This window comes from Lupinus angustifolius, chromosome LG06, assembly GCF_001865875.1.
Source record: "Lupinus angustifolius cultivar Tanjil chromosome LG06, LupAngTanjil_v1.0, whole genome shotgun sequence".
Classification (NCBI taxonomy): Eukaryota; Viridiplantae; Streptophyta; class Magnoliopsida; order Fabales; family Fabaceae; genus Lupinus; species Lupinus angustifolius.
The window spans coordinates 8,374,792-8,395,719 of NC_032014.1; the positions used below are offsets into that span (position 1 = coordinate 8,374,792).

General features: G+C 33.3%; 2 protein-coding genes and 1 pseudogene across 2 annotated transcripts; all 3 read left to right on the plus strand.

The window, feature by feature from the left end:
• On the plus strand, nt 897–9,328 carry LOC109349549 (anaphase-promoting complex subunit 2). Its single transcript, XM_019590390.1, has 17 exons — nt 897–1,207; nt 1,435–1,527; nt 1,602–1,830; nt 2,756–3,054; nt 3,159–3,230; nt 4,340–4,584; nt 5,001–5,417; nt 5,542–5,743; nt 5,829–5,943; nt 6,051–6,124; nt 7,048–7,167; nt 7,291–7,379; nt 7,457–7,538; nt 7,910–8,101; nt 8,565–8,633; nt 8,726–8,904; nt 9,103–9,328. Exons 1-16 carry the CDS (start codon nt 974–976, stop codon nt 8,846–8,848), a joined length of 2,655 nt encoding a protein of 884 aa, XP_019445935.1. The 5' UTR covers nt 897–973; the 3' UTR covers nt 8,849–8,904; nt 9,103–9,328.
• LOC109349551 lies at nt 9,979–12,117 on the plus strand (annotated as a pseudogene).
• Nucleotides 12,827–14,813, plus strand: LOC109349552 (NAC transcription factor 29-like). The gene is made up of 3 exons (XM_019590391.1): nt 12,827–13,123; nt 13,417–13,697; nt 14,132–14,813. The coding sequence occupies exons 1-3, from the start codon at nt 12,955–12,957 to the stop codon at nt 14,528–14,530; spliced, it is 849 nt and encodes a 282-aa protein (XP_019445936.1). The 5' UTR covers nt 12,827–12,954; the 3' UTR covers nt 14,531–14,813.

Here is a 20,928-nt window from a genome sequence, read left to right on the forward strand (position 1 = left end):
GTCACAAACAATATTCTTTAATTTTCTATACTTGAGTCAATGAGATACACATTTTTATACTTTAATGACTCATGAATAAGAGGTAAAAAAATCTCATTATTTAAGGTATTATTTTTTTAAATATTTTGTTTACAATTGCAAGAGAGGAAGTCATACATGAAGCTGAATGTAGATGGTATTATATTATAAAATCTAATATAATTAGAGTAAGAAGTATAATTGTAATCATTAAACACTCTAGTTACTCGAATGATTTAACTATCTTAACAAAATTTCTAGTAGTGGAACTAAGTTTGAAGTTGGATCAAGTTAATTGACACAGTTGGTCAAGAAGATTCATAATTGATTAGCTGATAGATAAATTGTCAAAATTCAATTTGTCATTGAGAGAAATTGACATGCTTATAGATTAGATAGCAAATATCAAGAGTGCATGTAACATCTCAGTTTGAAGTTTGGGATATATTGTTCAATACTTTCTTGATTTGGATTTACATCACTTAGTGTAATTTTCCTTTCTTTCTTTAGTACTAAAATAATTGCATGAGTAGAGGTAAGATTAATCTTAACTTTTTTTTTTAAGAAATAAGATAATTTTACAATTGTTACAGAAATTGTGGTGAGAAGTCTCAATGATTGAACTATTTTTTTAACAAAGTAAAAATAAAAAATGGTTGTCGTACATGTCTAAGTAAAAATGAAATCCCTTAATAAGAATGGGATCAACTGTCGCACTTTTCTGTATCTCTGTCTCAATTCAATAGAAATTTAACACATATTAAAAAAGAAAATTAAAACAAATATAACTTCACATTTTTATGTGATATAGTGAGATATGATTGACATGAGATATGAGGACGGGAAAATATCAGAACAGAAGATCCTAGTTCCTTCCCCAATACCCCATTTAATCCTTTCTATTCAAACTCCACTCCCACTTTCCCACTTCCTCATAACTCAAACCTTCACTTCAATGGAAGAACAAACCAACACCTCTTTCTTCAATCTAGGGATTCTCGATTCTCTCACTAAAGATTCTATTCATCAAATCATCGATAGCTACAATGGCTTCTGCAGCACAACACAGTCACTTGTTAGTGGTGACGGTGACCTTTCCGTTGGTGCTGACTTCGTTTCTCATATTCACGCTCTCTGCAAATTCGGCCTCGAATCCCTCGTCCGAGACCACTTCTTTCACGTTCTAGAGGTAACCCCACGAAAAAAATTGAATTTGTAGTTAATAATGTGTACTGGTTGGTATAAGAAATGGTATTTGTACATCATTGTGTAAGAAATGGTGTAAATAGGAGTATAAGATTGTAGCTTTTGTTTTTTCTAAGCAGGTTAGTGGTGTTAAAAAATCTGTGTTTGAATAGCATAACTTTGATTTTTTTAAAACTAATTATGGTTGAAAGTTTGATTTTTTGGCCATAGGAAACGTTTGAACGAAATGGGGCATCAAGATTTTGGCGGCATTTTGATCCTTACAGTCATGTTGCGGCTTTGAACAAGAACGATGATCTCAATGTGAGTATACCACAAACCTTAATTTTAATGGATTCTATTTGTTCAAGAGTTAATGTTATAAGTGTTGCAAACAGATTGACGAGGATGAGATTCAGAGTGTGTTGTATACTGCTTTGGAAGAGATCTCTTCGGAGAAACAGTATCAGGAAAAGTGTCTGTTGATGTTGGTCCACGCTTTCCAGTCTTACAAGGATCAGGTGTCAGGAGAAAGGCATGATTTAGGAGAAAGGAATTACCTTACCTCTAAGTATCAATGGATTGTCTCTTCTGTACTAATGGCTACGCTTCCTCAAAATTTTCCAGGCATTTAAGCTGTTCAATGTTTCTTTGTTAAATTTAACGTGGGCTTGCCATTTCATAAGTGAATGCTGGCCCTTGCCTTTTCTTATTTTCAATAGTTGATTGATTTGTTCATAGAATTGTGTTGAGAAATCTCTTGGTTTTCACTGTTTGCCTAATGATTACATGAAAGTTAGTTGTCATTAGTTGTGATATGTGAGTAGTATAGGTCGGTTTGGTATACAAGTAATATAGCTTTAACATAGTTTGCCCTTTTGACCATAGATTTTGTGTAGGATAGAGTTATTCTTTTGACACCCCTTTGGTGCGCAGCTCATGGGTTTTCTACTTGTGCTTATTTGTTAGACATGTGAAGGGATTGACATGCTTTTTTGCTTGCTTCTGTAACTTAGGTTTAAGCTTTTACTTTTGTTATGCTTGTGAAGATAACTTATCCTCTTCTTTTTTACTTTTCTCTTTTAATAATATTTGTTTTCTTATCAATATGTAGGTTTCCAGTTTTTCTAACCATTGCCCTTAGGATAATGGTTTAGGAACTATGAAAAAGAAGGTTTGCTTTGAAAAGTGCTGTAATTAAAAATTTAAAGAGTGTTGTATTTAGTTTTCCACAAAAGAACTTTTCTTTTTTGGTTCCTTAACCATTGCCCTACATTTAGCAAAAATGTATGTGTGTGTTTTCATTTTTGGTTCCTCAACCATTGCTCTATAGTTAGCAAAACTGTATGTGTTTAGGTCAGTTCTAACTTCTAAGTGGAATATTTTCAGCTCTTGATCTCTTTTGACCTTCATAAAAAAATTATAGTTGCAATGAAGTTTTTCTTATTAGAAATATAGCTACTGCTATTTCTGTCACCATTTACCCTTTTCTTTGCCAATTTTTCTTGACAAGCTTATGATTCACTTTGCTTTTCTCCTTTGCTACTGTTAGTTATATTGCATTGGTATTTTAAAAGAAGACTTGAGGAGTTAAGTACAATCATGGATGGAGAGTTCCAAGATGATACAACTCAAAATAAAGATGGGATGGATTTAGATGAGAAAGGAAACGCCGGCAAATGCAACAAGGCAAGTGCAATGGACGTTGATGAATGCTATAATGATAATAAGTTCTTAGAAAACAACAGAATAGTGAAGAGCATTGGAAAAGTTGTTCTTGGTCTTAGAAATCTTGGATTTACTTCTATGGCTGAAGATGCTTATGCTTCTGCTATATTTTTACTTCTAAAGGTGACTATGTTTCTGATATTCAAAATCTGTTTTTTTCCCCTTCAATCTCTTTGTGTGAGTCTAACCTTTGGGTGACATTTGTTTTTCTTTTGTCTGGATGACAGGCAAAAGTATATAGTGTAGCTGATGATGATTTTAGGAGTTCTGTTTTACAATCTATTCAAAGCTGGATACAGGTTTGCATTACAAATATGTTTGTGCATGTTCGCAATCCATTATATCTGACACAGGACACGTTAATCTTTTATTTAATTTTGATCCTTCATGCACAAGTTAACTACATTAGTACTCTAGAATTACATGTCATTTTAGCATGAATGCAAATTCACTACAGGAATATTTTTTCTTTTGCCAGTTTAATTATGCAAATTACGTTTCAAACTTCACTTACTATTTAAAAAACTAGATTGGATCATAGTTTTGACTAAAATTATATTTACAGATGTGAATTTGGCTCAGGTTCTAATAGGTGAATGTTGCAGTACTTGTTGCTATTCAATTAGCAAGTTATCAGCTTTAGTAGAAATTTGGATTTGATAAAGAAGACTCAGATTGGTTGATCAAATGATGACTAACCACCAAAGCATTTCCTATTGTTGGAAATAATAATATTGGAAATATTCGCATTAATGTAACTGATATTTCAGATCTTCAACACTCTTGTGATAGATGCATTCATTAGGAGATGACTGTTTATAATACACAGAATGATTTACCTTCCTGTGAATCATGCCAAACTGTTGTAAAACATTGCTAAATTGACAAAACTAACACCAAGGATGACCTAATGCACGAGGCTCCCACCTAAAGAGGTTTGGAGAGGGTCGATATATTCAGCCTTATCTCGGCAGTGGAGAGATTGTGTCCTTCAGCTTATTTTGAATAGATTCATGTCACATGCTGAGTTTCCCTTCACTTGTTTTCTGCAAGCCATTTTATTGTGATTATTAAATTCATAGATTCTATCAAATAATATTTTTTTATGCTTCATTTGATTTATCGTCTTTTTCCATGGAAAAAAATGCATGGACTTAAATTACTAGTCGTGTCAAAATATCAAATGATCATATGCACTAACTACTAACTCTACTCAGTAAAAGTACCTACATGCAAATTCCAAGTTTGTTAGTAGAAAGAGTAATTTCATTTTTTTTTTACATTTCTGAAAACTGGACAGTCACTGTATATTCTGTCTAAAATCTAAATATATTATCTGCCAATGCTAGCCTCTCTGGAAAAATAAATCTTGTACAATTCTAACATGATATTCTGCTTGATCATTCAGGCTGTACCTCTCCAGTTTCTGCATGCCCTTCTTGTCTATCTTGGTGACACAGTTAGTTACGAGAGTACTTCATCCGGCATCAAATCACCTTTAGCATCGCAACCATCTTCATGTTGTCCTGGAATTGATACTCCATCTGAAGGGCTTGTTAGATGGAAGTTGCGGCTAGAATATTTTGCTTATGAAACACTACAAGATTTAAGAATAGACAAATTATTTGAGATAATTGTTGATTATCCTGAGAGGTAGTTTGCTAATTATAATGCTCTCCTTTCCTTAGAGGTTTTCAATCAGAAAAAAATAGTTGCCCTCTTTTATGTCTTTGTAAATTGAATGTCAATACACAATTTTGTTGAATGAAACATGTTTTGTGGTTATAGCTTCCTGCCATAGCAGTGGATAATGAGGATTGTTCTAGGCTCGGATATGTTTTCCTTCAAAGTGTGGTTTTGTTTGAACTATTATGCTTGACTTTAGCTATCAACTCTTGCATGATACATTTCCATGCTACGATTTTGAGTAGTTTATTATTTTCAACAATAAGCACTTGCACCACTTGACCTATCTTAACACATTTTATTAATTCTTTTCTAGATCCTTACTCATTTGTTTATGTCATGTCTTCTAAGCATTTATTTATTCTCTCTGTCAATATTTGAAGCTCTCCTGCAATTGAAGACTTAAAATTGTGTCTTGAATACACTGGACAACATTCAAAGCTGGTGGAGTCATTTATTTCAGCACTCCGTTATCGCTTGCTCACTGCAGGCGCATCAACTAATGATATATTGCACCAATATGTTTCGACAATTAAAGCCCTTAGGACAATAGACCCTGCAGGTGTTTTCCTTGAGGCAGTTGGTGAACCAATAAGGGATTATTTAAGAGGAAGGAGAGATACCATAAAGTGCATAGTGACCATGCTGACAGATGGTACTGGTGGAAATTCAAGTGCATCTGGAAATCCTGGAGATAGCCTTCTCGAAGAGTTGAACAGAGATGAGGAAATTCAAGAGGATGCTGGTGTTGATGATGATTTTAACACTGATGATAGACAAGCATGGATAAATGCCACACGGTATATTTGTGTGCTCGATGCTCAGATTTTTTCACTCTTCTCATTGCTGCGGATATGGGAATATATTATTCTGCTTGCCATATTATGAAATTGATAATTCTTTTTCGTGGGTATTTCCAAGCAGTTGGCAACCTGACCCTGTAGAAGCAGATCCATATAAGGGAAGCAGAAACCAAAGGAAGGTTGACATACTTGGGATGATTGTTGGCATAATTGGTTCAAAAGATCAATTAGTTCACGAATATCGAACCATGCTTGCTGAGAAACTTCTCAATAAATCGGATTATGATATTGACTCAGAGATACGTACTCTAGAACTCCTTAAGGTACTTAATATATTGTTATTTTGCCTGTATTCGTTGTCAATTTTAGTATTATACATAAGCATTTGTTCATGCTTTATCTCTGCAGATACACTTCGGAGAGAGCAGCCTGCAAAAATGTGAGATCATGCTCAATGATCTAATTGGCTCGAAGAGAATCAACACTAACGTTAAAGCTACCATAAGTCAGTCATCCCAGACAAGTAATTTCCAAAATTCCCATCCTCCATGTTTGTGATCATGGCCAAAGACAATTTCAACTACTATTTTCCTTGAAATCCTTTTGACAAATTTGCTGATGCACTCTCAGGTGGAGAAAATGCAATATCCATGGATACAATTTCTGCTACTATCATGTCTTCTAATTTCTGGCCTCCAATACAGGTATTGTTAGGGGGAAACTGATTCATTTATATTATGATACAAAGTCATCTTTATCTTAGCTTGTATATTGTATTTATGTTCAGCAATGTGACTTCTTGGGAAGAAATGCCAATAAAGTTTTTATTAGAATTCTTTTATTACTATTATATGTAGTTTTTACAATCAAGCAGTACCCAATCACTCACTTCTTATACTAATTTTGTTCCATAAGAATCACTTCTGCGAGAGGCAGAGATTATAATTTAACCCTTTACAGTTTACTCCTTTCCATTCGCATATTTAGGGCTCTCCCATGTCTCAATACCGTAGTTTCTAAATTCAAATCAACTTAGATAATTCATTCTCACCTTATCATAAGAAAATATAATCCATAATTTAGCAGACTTTCCATTTTCAGTCTCCATCTTTCTCTGTCACTTATTGCTCATGTACTTATTTTTTGTCATTTGTTGAGATACATTTATATTTTCCTAAAGTAAATAAATATACTACTCACTATGCATACTTTAAGAGTTGATTGTATTTGCTTTCCAAAAGAAAAGGTAAAAAGTAAAACACATGAAATCAGATTTTAAATTTGGATTGAGTGTTTTCAAGCACTGTAAACAACTTGAAATGTAATGTTCTGTTTTAGTGTTACTGACTACATGTGAACTCATTTAGAATTTATTTAAACTAGTGAGTGATATTTGCTATAGCATCTTTAATAACAGTTTTCTTACATTGAAGTTCAGTTACCTCTACTTTTCTCATGCATTTTATTTTAAGTCTATCTCAACATGATGCATTAAATCAAGCACACTTTCGCACCTTTCTTGCCTCTTGATATCATCATTTGTTGGGCCAAATTAGTTTTTTAACAATTTTATTTTTGTCATGCAGAACTCTCAATGTTCTATGATTAACTTTTAAAATAATTACAGGATGAGCCCCTTAACCTGCCTGAGCCTGTTGACCAGCTTCTGTCTGATTATGCAAAGAGATTTAGTGAAATCAAAACCCCCCGTAAGCTACAGTGGAAAAAAAGTCTTGGCACCGTCAAGGTTAGTTGCTGCATACTGTTTTGGATCTTTTGTTGTCTGCTGCTATTAAGCACAGTTCTTTGAACTTGACAAGTCATTTTTATATTTTTTCCTAACTCTATATATATGTGTCCAATTGTTTAGTTGGAGTTGCAGTTTGAAGACAGGGTAATGCAATTCACAGTTGCCCCTGTTCATGCATCTATCATTATGCAATTTCAAGACCAAATAAGGTATACCCCCAGCATTCTAGCATACCTGTAGTTTATTGTTTTGATTGTGCAATAATATTATTTTATTATATTTTTAGTTGGACCTCTAAAAATCTTGCCGCTGCTATTGGAATACCTGTGGATGTATTGAATCGAAGAATAAATTTTTGGATAAGCAAGGTAGGTCTGAAATGCCACATACTCTGTTGTGTTCTTTTAGGTATTAGTACACACTACACACACTTCTCAGAATAATTATATTTAGCTTGTGTAGACTCATTACCATTTTCTTGATCCATTGGCCAACTTCTGATGGCTTTTTTGTAACAGAAGTTCCCAGTTATTTTACAAAATCAGCATTGATGTTCATATACATATGATCACTCTAATGTTTCAACGGCATGACTATTACCCAGAAGATAAATTTAAAATCTGTATAGCTGTTCAATCTAGTTCAAATTTCATAGCTGTGAATGTTCTTGTTTAAAACCATAAAATAATTTAATAAGTAAAGATTAAAATAAATACTCATGGGTGTCTATTTGTACCAGGGGATCATTGCAGAGTCTCCAGGGGCAGATTCCGGTGACCATGTATACACCATTTTGGAAAACTTAGCTGAGACAAGTAAGAATGGAGGCAGTAGTGGTAATACTCAGGAACTTCTAGGAGGTGATGAGGAGGAAGAGAGATCTGTGGCTTCTGTGGAGGATCAACTTCGTAAGGAGATGAATGTGTATGAGGTATGTGATAATGTTCTTTGTTATATTTGAATGGTAGTGAATTAGTGATGATTAGTTGATATTTGCGATTTAGTTTCATATTTTTAATCAATCAATAAAAAAGTTAACTACTAAAACTAGAATCCTTAGAATGTACACTATTTGCTCTTTGGTGGATAAATCATAAATATGTTGTAGCAACTTTTTGAAACCTTGGACAACAAAATGGACTCCTTTCATCTGCACCTTGGGCAAGGAAAACTATTTAATAAAGGAAGATCTTCCTAGAATAAATATATAAAAAAGCAGTCCTTTATCATATTATTATGTTATTCATAGTTTTCCGAATGTCAAACACAACCTTTTGCCTTTGATGGTCTAGGATGTCCAAGTTTGTCGTTTATGGGTTGTTAAGAATTTGAACATCAGTGAGTATGCAATGCATATTAGTGAAGATCATTTATCTGGGCTTGTTTTATGACAGAAATTTATTCTGGGAATGCTTACAAACTTTGGCAGCATGGCATTAGATCGAATTCACAATACCCTCAAGGTAAGAATGATTTGAAGCCTCCATAATGTTTGAACTTTGAACAAAGATAGCATGATCAGTTACATTAATGACATGATTGTTTACTTCCTCAGATGTTTTGCATTACCGATCCCACATATGACAAGTCACTCCAACAACTACAAAGCTTTTTATCTGGTCTGGTCTCAGAAGAGAAGTTAGAACTTAGAGATGGAATGTACATTCTGAAGAGATAGACTTAGAGGGCTTACCTTAGTGCAATCATCCTTTTGGTCAGAAGTTGAGCAAAATGGTAAAATTATGTCATGTTTTTTGAATTTATATTTCTTAAAATATATATGTTATATGCTTGGTCTTTGGTACAAATTTGTTTCACTGCATCAACCATGGCTAGCCATATTTTCACTGATGTGTTATTATTGTACAGAAGCTACTTTCACTAATAACTTTCCCTATAGAATTCATTTTAAAAGGTCCTCTTAATTTGCAGATGGATCTTAAGGTGGTAGCAGCTTGGTCTCCGTTTTATTGGTATCTTTTGTGGTTACCATGAGGAAACTACTTTATTTTGATTATGTAATTAACAGATGTATGAATTAGCTAAAGCTATTGATGTATTTTTTGTTTAAACATTCAATCAAGCATAGTCAAGCTTGAAGTTAGATTTAACTATTTAAATCAGTCTTCATCAAATTTTCTCTTATTATCTAGAGTAATTTATTATAATTGTAATTTTATTAATTAATTACATTTATCCCAACACCTGTAAAATTATACCAGCACTCCTAAGATTTAGTACACAACACAAACCACCCAGTGTTTATAGACATATATTCCACTAACTACTCGGGAAGGGGAGATGAGTTCTTTTAAACAAAAAGTTTCTTTTTTAATTGATTTGATATATTTTTTAACTCCATAATTATAATCTTGATCGATCATTACAATCAATCTCACCTAAATTTACTTTATTTGATAATCACCTTTAATTTTAGGGCTGGAAATGAGTAGTGCAGTTTGAAAAGGGAGATAAAACAAGAAACATTAATATATTGCATGAAGTTGAATAAATTATTTTATAATATAATTATTAGACATTAAATCACATTATATTTTATTTTATTTTTATATTGTTTTTTAAACATTAAGTTCTCATGGTGCCCCAATAAGGATGTCCACCAACTTGCCCATAAAAAATTGTAAGCAAAAAATTGTGAGTGGATTGGAGAGCATTGTCCATTTAAAAATTCTGTGAAGTTGCCTATTTAATTCTTGTAAATCTTTGTCAAATTGAAATGATAAGGCATAGTTACTCCTAAATAATTAACCTAACTATTATGCAATCAACACCAAATCTATGGTTTGCATACTCAAAGTTACAAAGAGGCAATATACCAACAAAAGTAAAATAATCAATGCGACCGTTACACTTCTGAAAGTTTTGAACCAACTTTCCATTTGAAAACAGAAAACAAACACCCTTTGCTCTCTCGGATTTGAAAGAAGTAACATTGGCCAATGGAAGAAATAGCAGAACAAATGCAAAACCTGAGATCCAAGGCAACAGAGCTTTTCATCAGAGAAGAATGGGAGGACTCCATTGATGCCTATTCTCACTTCATCACTCTCTCCACACAACACCAAACACCTTCTGATCCAGATCAACTCCAGAAGCTTCACAAATCCCTCTGCATTGCATTCTGCAACCGTGATGAAGCAAGGTTCAAAATAGGGTACTTATACTGTGCCCTGCAAGATTGTGATCATGCTCTAAAGATTGATGGGACCCATTTCAAAACCCTGCTATGTAAAGGTAAGATCTTGATCAACCTCAATAGGTACCCTTTGGAATGCTTTAGAAGTACACTTATTGATCCTCAAGCTGTTGAGAACTCTGAAATGGTTAATGGGTATGTGGAGAAATGCAAAAAGTTTGAGTATTTATCAAGAACTGGGTCAATTGATCTCTCATATTGGGGTGGAAGTGGGTTTCAAGGTAAGGCTCCAGAACTTGCTGAGCATGTTGGTCCTGTTCAGATAAGGAAATCTGAGATCAGTGGGCGCGGAATGTTTGCAACTAAGAACATTGATGCAGGGTCATTGATTTTGGTCACAAAGGCAATACCTATGAGAGGAGTATATGGAGAGGTAAAGATTTGAGTGAGGATGCACAATTAGTGATGTGGAAGAATTTCATTGATAATGTTGTAGACTTTATGAGAAAATGTCATAAAACAAGGGATTTGATTGGTATGTTGTCAAGTGGTGAAGATGATGAAGGACTTGAGGTTCCTGATATTGATATCTTTAGGCCCAAGACTGTGGAGAATATGGAGTCAAGTGAGGGGGAGTAAGTTACTTACCATATTAGATGTCAATTCTCTCACTGAGGATGCAGTTTCTGTTAATGTGCTGAGAAAGAACAATGATTGCTATGGTGTTGGGCTGTGGTTGCTTCCTTCCTTCATCAACCATTCATGCTGTCCCAACGCAAGGCGGTTGCATGTGGGGGACTACTTGATAGTTCATGCTTCTAAAGATTTGAAGGCTGATGAAGAGATCACTTTTGCGTATTTCGATCCTCTGTGTCCACTGCACAAGCGAAGGGAGATGTCAATGACATGGGGAATTCATTGCAAGTGTAAGAGATGCAAGTTTGAGGGGGATATTTTGTCAAAACAAGAGTTCAAAGAGATTTAGATTGGTCTTGAAAGAGGGATGGATGTGGATGATGTAGTATATAAATTAGAAGAACATATGAAGAGAAGGAATATGAGGGGGAAAGGAAAAGCCTATTTGAGGGCATCATTTGGGTATGCATATTCTGAGGCTTATATGTCAGACAAGTGTTCGAAGAGGTGGGGAAGGCGGATTCCGGCATTGAGTGCTGTGATTGATAGCATCATAGATGTTGGAGGTGATCATAGATTCATAGGTTACTTAAGTTCCTGATGGAGGACTTGAAGAAAATTGGTGGCGGCGTTGTGGAGATGGAAAAAGCTTTGAAGTTGGCAAGAGACGTGTATGGAAAGGTGGTGAAAAAGAAAGCAATGAGGACACTTCTTGAGCTCTACATTGGTGCCTGAATGCTTCATAAATTCAGTATGAACTCCATACTTACTTGGAACACATGGGCCAGGTGATCTCCATTCGTAATGGTGAATTTGGTACGTGATGCGTGCAAAGTTAATTAGGATCAGCTCCCAGTTAGTTACTGTATCTTTCTCCATTTATTTTCCTCTCCCTGGCTTCCTTTCTTCTTAGTTACTGTAAAAAGCCTTGGACAACTTAAGTTGTCATGACCACCACCAATGCTATGAATTTCAATCTTTTTGAAATATCTTCTTTGTTAAATAAATTTTCTTCAAGATAATTACACTGAATGTTATAATTTGCTATCTTAGAAGACCTATGCTTTCATGAAAAGCCAACAATTAATCATATGTTTCCGTCTTGAATACTTATTAATCTAGTAGTAAGGAGTCCTCTTAAGTAATGTATTTTATGAAAAAAGAAAAGAAAGAAAAAAAAAAGTGCTATAAATGAGTTTTTTAAGACTCAACTTGAATTAGTAGGAGTCCAAAGTAATTTCGAAATTTGCCATTTATAAAATGAGTCATATGACAAAAAAGTTTCTCGATACTATTATTTTGATAACCAAATTGTGACAACTCAGAAGTTATGTTTTAGTTTTTATGAGTTTTTGAATATGCGTGTAAGAGATAAAAATTAAGAGGGGTGAAGATAATTTGATTTGTTGTTAAGAAAAGTTGTTGAATTTGGGTTGTTGGAATAACACTTGCAAATTCTATACTTTTTTTCTTCTTTGAAGATTATCAGATGAACCACATAAAATATTAGTTTAATGAAATCATTCTCATTAAATTCAAAGTATTCCAAGAATTCAGAAGTTGATTGCTGACTGCACAATCATGTAGAAGTAATTAACTGTATATATATGCAATATGCTAATAATATTCCTATGGTGAAGTGAATGCAACCAATGTGGATAAAGACATCCAAGTTTGGGTTCAAAGAATTATAGACAAAGTCAGTAACAGATATATGTGAAAGAGTGGTCCCCTCATTGGAGCATGGCATAACATGCCAGCCAAGTGAAGCATATACTAGGTATACAAAAGTCATACATTAAACCAATCAAAGCCATGCAACTACATACAAAACGACAAGATACCCTCAAAGATAAAAGGTGCACCAATCTCCTTGCAAACATTTCAAACACTTGGATTTCTCTTGAGCCTTCTCTACTTTTCTTCTTCTTAACATTCACGTAACTACTATTCTATAGTTTGTTCCAAACCAAACTTATACTTTTATTTCCATGGAAGGCTGCAGAACAAGCTCTGAACTCCCACCTGGCTTTAGGTTTCATCCTACTGATGAGGAACTCATCGTGTATTACCTTTGTAACCAAGCCACGTCGAAGCCATGCCCTGCATCCATCATCCCAGAAGTGGATATCTATAAATTTGATCCATGGGAATTGCCAAGTATATACTAATATCACTTATCAAACCTTTGTTTACATGTGTTACACTTTATATTTTCTACATACTAAGCACAGAAACTTCAAAATGAGTTACGTATCGGTATCTGATACATATCAGGATGTTTCATGCTTATACAATATACTTTTCGTGTATATATCCTTCAATTATTTTATGTATTCTTTTTCTATATCAATATATTTGTATCCTGTTATATATGGATAAAGTATCACTCTATGTGCTTCCTAGGTCTCTTTGCATGTTTTACTAATTAATTACTTGTCAATGGAATGAAGGTAAAACAGATTTTGGAGAAAATGAATGGTACTTCTTTAGCCCAAGAGAAAGGAAGTACCCAAATGGGGTGAGGCCTAACCGAGCAACTGTGTCTGGGTATTGGAAGGCCACTGGTACAGACAGGGCAATCCATAGTGGGTCTAAGCATATAGGGTTGAGGAAATCTTTGGTCTTTTACAAGGGTAAGCCACCAAAGGGCATAAAGACTGATTGGATTATGCATGAGTATCGACTAGTCGAATCAAAAAGAGAAGCTAGTAGGCAACTTGGGTCCATGAGAGTAAGCCCTTTGAACCTTGATCTCACTATTACTTTCTGAAATTTTAACCATTTAGTGTTTTCTACTTGGGCAGAAATTATTAGCTAGTCCGAGATCAATGATCCCTGATACATTATCACCACCTTCTAATTCTATTACCTGCTTTATGAATAAAAATGAGAATATTATATGAAATAAGTAATGCGTAGTGATGATACATATGGGACCATGATCTTGGATTATCTAATAATTTATCCACATTTGAATAGTACTAAGCATGCATCCTTTACATTTTCATGCTTTTTCTGTTTGATATTCAGCACAATATCATCCTGATTTTGCCACCCTCACATAGATGTGAGGTGATGTGATTCTAAGATATGTGTATCAAGCATTTTTCCTTATTGTTATAACTGACCTTTAGTCTTTACCCTTGTGCATGGATGTGTGATCAGCTAGATGACTGGGTCTTATATAGGATCTATAAGAAGAAGCACATGGCAAAAGCATTTGAGCCAAAAGAGGAATACCCCTCTGTCCAAATTAATCTTTCAGCACCAAACAATGAGGGTGAACAAGATATGTTGAAGTTACCAAGGACTTGTTCCCTTACTTATCTTTTGGATATGAATTACTTGGGTCCAATATTATCTGATGGTTCCTACAACCCAATCTTTGATTTTCAACTTAACTCTGCCAATATTGGAACAGACCCATTTGTAAAACCTGAGCTGGTTGAAATGGCTAACAATTATGCATCAAGTTCAGGGATGTACCAAGTGAAGCAGAGTAACACTATGAACCAGCCTATGTTTTTGAAGCAAGTGCATGATCTGCAAGGATATCACCAATAAAAAAATAAAAGATGTTGAATTGTATAGACATGATGATAAGCATCAGTTATTAAATAATCAACTAGATTCTTTGACAATGGGACAGCTCATGTTGCCAAAGTCTATATTATTTGTATAAAAGTACAAGGTTGTTGGATGTTGATTAAAATTTGTGGATCTTGAACTACCTTGTCCTTATTTTGAAACATTTAAAACTCAAACCTGATGCTTAGATCATGCTTTTGAAAGCTAGATATGTTCACTCATTGCTTGTACATATTAAAATGCTGATTATATTTTTTTTGAGGTAATGTTAATTATTATCTTGACTAAGGATACATTTAGCAAATTCTGTAATATAAGTCAATAATTGAAATTTGAATCTAAAGAGGTTTTCAAAGTTAATTTAATTATTTGTCTGTACCTTGCCTTACTTATCAAAAAGATGGCGGCTGTATTGATTTATATAAAAAATAATAAGCAAAGTATAATGCAATTAGTAAGGGGCTGAGGTAAGTAACACATATCAAACTTAAATATAATTAAGTCGTAATCCTAGTTGTTATTTCCTCTGCAAATTGCAAGTAAATTAAGTACAAGTTAATCTTTAAATCAATTGAATGAGTGCATATTTCATATTGATGTGTTATGTATTTTGGTTGAATCCAAGCATTCTAGGAAATGTTAGGTCTAGCACACGTAGCATATTATATTATGCAATTTCTTTTGACTTCTAAATTCACATTGCTAATACATAAATAAAATATCAACTATTTCAGCTAATAGCCTAGCCTGTCATAAATAAAATGTAATTGCATTAACATTAAAACTGACATATTTACAACTTTAAGGCATGAGGGTCAAGCCTTAACTTGGTCCTTTAGCTTGGGCAAAAAGCAAGAGTATCAGAAAACATTTTAGTTCCACTATTCATACATACTAGAAGCAACATTGAGAACTATCAGAAAATAACACTATTATAGCCAAAAACAATCTATTTTTTTAGATTAACATTGCAGCCTATTTTAGTTTTGATCCTATTATGAGACACTTACTATTGAATTGTATCACTGATCTGAGTTATTGTCTTAGAAATTCTGAATTTCCTCTCTAGTCAAATGTAATAGATGGAAGCACAGATATAAGAGTAGGCAACTCCTTTCTTGAACCTATTGTGCTGCCAAATATGGGGCCAAAAAGCGCATCGCTTATTTCGGAGTAATAAAGCTTTAAGGCCCAAAGTTTATCGTCAAGCCTTGGAAAATGATCCATAAGACAAGCTCATTCTGTGAACAAATTATCATGTTACTATATGGCCCAAGTCTGGCTTTTCTTATAAATTTGATATAATAGGGTTTACAAACTACCTAATCATGATTTTATTGAAAAAATTAATAGCAGAAACATTTACCACTAATTCAACTATATTTAAGTTTAAGTCTTTAATAGAACAGAACAAAACTTAAATATACATTCTTTCTTTTATATATTTTATTTTAATTAGTTTTAGTTTGGATTTTTGTTATTTTGACACAATTATATATTTTCTATATTTGTTATTATTCAATGATTTCATATCATAGATTTTAATTGAGTATACCTCCAATATTCAATTAGTGATGAGTTTAATATTTGTTATTACAATCTTTTGTTTATATATTTTACTGATAATTATTATTTTGGAATAATATGTTTTTAATATAATTATAAATATTTGTACTCAACTATTTTTTATCATTAATATTAACTCAATTTAGTTCACCCCTCAAGTTGGGGTGAAGATGCTCTACAACTATTTGTATATACAATATTCACCCATAAACTAAGAAAAGTGTTAGTGCAAACCATACCTATTAAATTAGGTTTAGAGAGATCGATTTGATCGAGAGCTAAATACTTGTTTTAATTGGGTTGTTCTTCTGATCAACTATACACTAAAATTGATATGAACTTTCTCAATACAATCAGTTTGAGCATACAATTGGTGATTCAGACAGTTGGACCGGTTTAACATAGTTGACTCAATCAGTTTTAAAATAAATCGAAATTAAATTATTTTGAGAGAAAAATATCTGGTCCATTCAATGTAAAATTTTATTTTTTCACTTTTATTGCGATTAAAGTGTAAAACTATGTTGTTTAATAATGTTTTAAATTTATTTATGACATTTGTTGTAATAAAATATTTTTCATTGATTGTTTAATCAAATGATAAATTTTTATATTAAGAACAAAAGAATTATTCAACACTATTAGATTATAAATTTATCAAATTTCTTTAATATGAATCAATTCAACTGGTGGGGTCCATTTGTCTGACAAATAACCTATTAACTTGACCGTGTCTATGTTAGCTTCAAATTTAATAACACTCGTACAAAATTTGAAGGGATATTAATCACAATGGGAAAATACCAATGTATAGCACTTATACACATTTCACTATACCAAATTCTTCTATTTGAATACTTGAATGTATCATCTCATATTGTCATAGACAGTGATTGGAAGCCTTTATAGTTAGTGCCATGTTTGGCCGTGAACATGTAAAACATTTGTAGCAGGGTCTACATTGCTAATTGGTCATTATCCTCATCTATTCATGTTCTTACAAACCAAGCCATTTGATGAAACTTGACATGATTAAGTGGGAGATGGAGTCCCACACACCGTTCAGCTTCATCTCTCCAATTATAACCAACGAACTGTCACATCTTGTACGCTGAATAGTGTGTGAAAAATGTCAAGTAACTATTGTTTCACTTTGAAACAGCTGGAATCACTATCTTTATATGTACTAGGATTGTTTCTGTTCTTTTCCTCCAACTTTATGTAGGAACCTTTATAGTTGCATCACTTTTTAGTATCATAACTATAAAGTGATTCAATGTTTTTGTGAAATGGAACAAAGCTAAACAGTGTGTCTTTTGTTACATTGCATATGATATATTAGAGTGCCTTTAATTTGGTGTACCAAGGGATGGTAGGAATAAGAAAGATAACAGAAAAGAGTAAACAACTTAATTCTTTTCTATTATCCATAATGAAGTGAAGACCAATTTCACAGTTTGTGTTTCTTACTCTAATGCCTCCAGGTCCAGACAAGCTTAACTGACTTCACATATATATATATATATATGCTAGATATCAAACAGATTAATAGGAAATATTAAAGCAAAAAATTCAATGTCTTATTTCTTGTACCTACTTATGATCTCTCTCTCTCTTGGTATCAATATGTTTTCAGTTTTGAAAATACAGTTAGGTAGATAAGTCTTGTTCTTTGCAGTAAGTCCTGGTTGGAGGTTATTGCCTCTTGATTTTCAAGTACTTCCAAGGGAACAGCCCCAACAGAATCTTGTGGATCTGCTGTACTAATTATATTGTGGGTCATTGCATTATACCATTATTTATGACCTTTTTCTATTCATGCCCTTCTGGCTTTATATTTGACAGCCACGACCATCTCACATTCTGCTTGACTCATTCCTAAAGCATGTTTATCAACTGTGTTCAATGTGACAAACTCAAGCACATGAGGTTGGAGTAGTGTTTTGTATGTGTTGCAAGATGCTACCCTTGCTTTTCATTAAAAAAAAACTGTCTCTAATCCATAGGCATCATTTACTAGAGATTATTTTATTGGAGATGGAAATATTATGGAACTAGCTCTCTCAACAAAGATTTATGTATAAAAGACTAGGAACTCAAGTATTTACTAAATATATATTTGTGAGTTAAGTTTTGAAAGGAAATGAAGGAAAATGAAAGGTTTTAAAGTCATATTACAAGTGTATTTTATGATTCTGAAGTCTTCATTTTACTTTCCCTCGTTCCAAAATTTAACTAATGGTTGGTTAGTTTCATTAATTATATTGTGATGGGTACATGCTTTTACATACAACAAACACAAAGCAATGTTCCCAAGTGCCACCTACTACCCTTTCAAGTTTAACAACTTTTGCTTCTAGCTTGGAAAATTAACTACATATCCATCTGAAGGTTCAAATCGTGTCACATGTGACTTTAATTACACAGTCACCTCAGTTACAACTACACCGGCCCAGTGTATCAAATTGCGGACCACATCACACGATGCGGATGCAATGTTGCGGTTGTGGTGACCGCCGCAACCGCATCACACCGTAATTGTGGTGTGATATTGATTCACAGTGATGTGACCATAATAGGCCACAACGTAACTGCATCGGACCGCATTTGGATCGCATCGGGCTGCATTAGACCACATCGATGTCAAAAATATGTTTTTACTCACAAAGTAATTCACACCGCAACGGCCGCAATCCGCATCGCAACAGCCGCAATGACCGCAATCGCAGTAACTGCAACGGCAACCACAATCGCGACCACAACCGCAATTTAAAACACTGAACCGGCCTATGTCAGTCAAGGAACCTCTCTTTTCTCTTACAAATGTATGATGTTCATTAATTAATTTGGTTAATGTCTATGTACAAAAATTGCAACTTGAAATTTATTATCACGGTCAATTCTTCATATAAAATTCTACTAACAATATATTAATTGGAAATCATGAAGGAGTAACTATAACAAAATATACTCCCCATGACACTCAAGAATTGTGGTAAGTACAACTTCATTGTAGGCTCTATGTGCACCAAAGGAATTAACAACTGTATTATTGTAGCATGCATTGTTGGGTTCAAGAAAATGTTGTCATGTCCTTAATGTTTCAGCACCCGTTCTCATGATGGGTATAGCACTAATATATGAACCTTTCAGAGATTTGGAAGACAGTGATGCAATAACTAAAAAAATCTTCTCATTTTTTTTGCATTGCATAAAAATTTCCGAGGTATACATAGACTCATCGATCATGATACTTTTTCTTATTTGCGGTTTCCTACTAACTACTATTTGTCAAAATTGTGGTCACACGGTTCAGTTTTCAACTAAGGGCATGGGGTCCTAACTCTTGACTCCAGATACAAGGACAAGGGAGTGAAGGGACCATAGGGTATAGAGGTTAGTGACAATAATAGTTGTGTGTAGGGTCATGAAATGCAGACCGTGGCACAGCATTGCATGTGCAAACAAGGGTACACATGGTAAACAGTCAGACATGCAGGGTTTTTGATTTAGGCAAAGGTAAAACAGAAAAGATTTGCAAGATAGGAGGAATAGATATGAGTGGGACCTGCTTTGTCTCATCTTAAATTTCATTAATCTAAACCCTTAAATTAAAACAGTTAGAAATGAGATTATGCAGGTAGGAGTGTTAATAGTTTTTTTTTAATCTAGATAAGAGTATTAATATGTAATTCATTAAATTATACTTTTTAAAAGTTGTGTTTTTTCGAAGAGAATACTTATTTCCTTAAATTTATTCATTGTTTGACATGTGTTTTACTTTTTATTTTTATAATATATTTTAAAATAAAAAACTTCTAGAAAGAATGAAAATAAGACCCATGTCAAACAATGAATGGATTTAAAAAGATAAGTTATCTCCTAATAAGAAAAGTTATCCTTCTTCCAACCATTATCAATCACATTAGCTTAGTTTCCTATTTAAGAAATTGTTATTTTAAAAAACTAACTTTATCATAATTCATTGTGTGTGATAAACAATTTATCAGTATTCAGTGTTTAGAATTAAAATAATAATAATACTTTCATAAAATCAGAAATCTATGTAACGCTTCCTTACAAAAATTGCTGTTCACTCTCCTTTTTGCTATCCCGTGCACAATTCACCTCTCAATTCACTGATAGAGATCATATATCTCAAATCATGTTCGACTCCATGTTACAAGTTAATTAGAGTGCTTCATTTTTTTACTTTTTGCTTTTAAAATTTTTCATTTATCCACATGTCAATATATAATTGGTTTGTGATAGGGAATGAGTCATCATTAGGGACGACTGATATGTACTATGTGCACGAGTTGATGATTTGTTCAATCTCTTTGCAGTTGGTCTCATAAGTTGGAAACCGAGTAACCCCTTTGTCCTGTTACATGAGAATCTATGACATGAGGGTCCTTTGAGATATGGAAAGGTTTAACCACAACCTGTCTCCCAAAATGGACATAACAAATCCGTCTCAAAGTAAAAATTAGTATCAATACATAATATTGCATCTGATATTATTTATAATATTCTTTTTAGTTTCATGTGAAACATGGAATATGATTCATATTATTAGTATTATTGAGTTTGTAAACAATTGATAAGACACATTCATCTTTTCTAAATTTATCATTCATTAATAAGATGCATTCATCTTTTCTTTCTACTAAATTAATTAATGATTTTCTCTTTTCAATGTAACAATATTTTGGTCCAGAACAATTACTATACATAAAACTTTGAAAATGACTCTATAAAAGAGCCAAATATGTAATCTCAAAACGAGCTTACAAAAAGCATCCGAG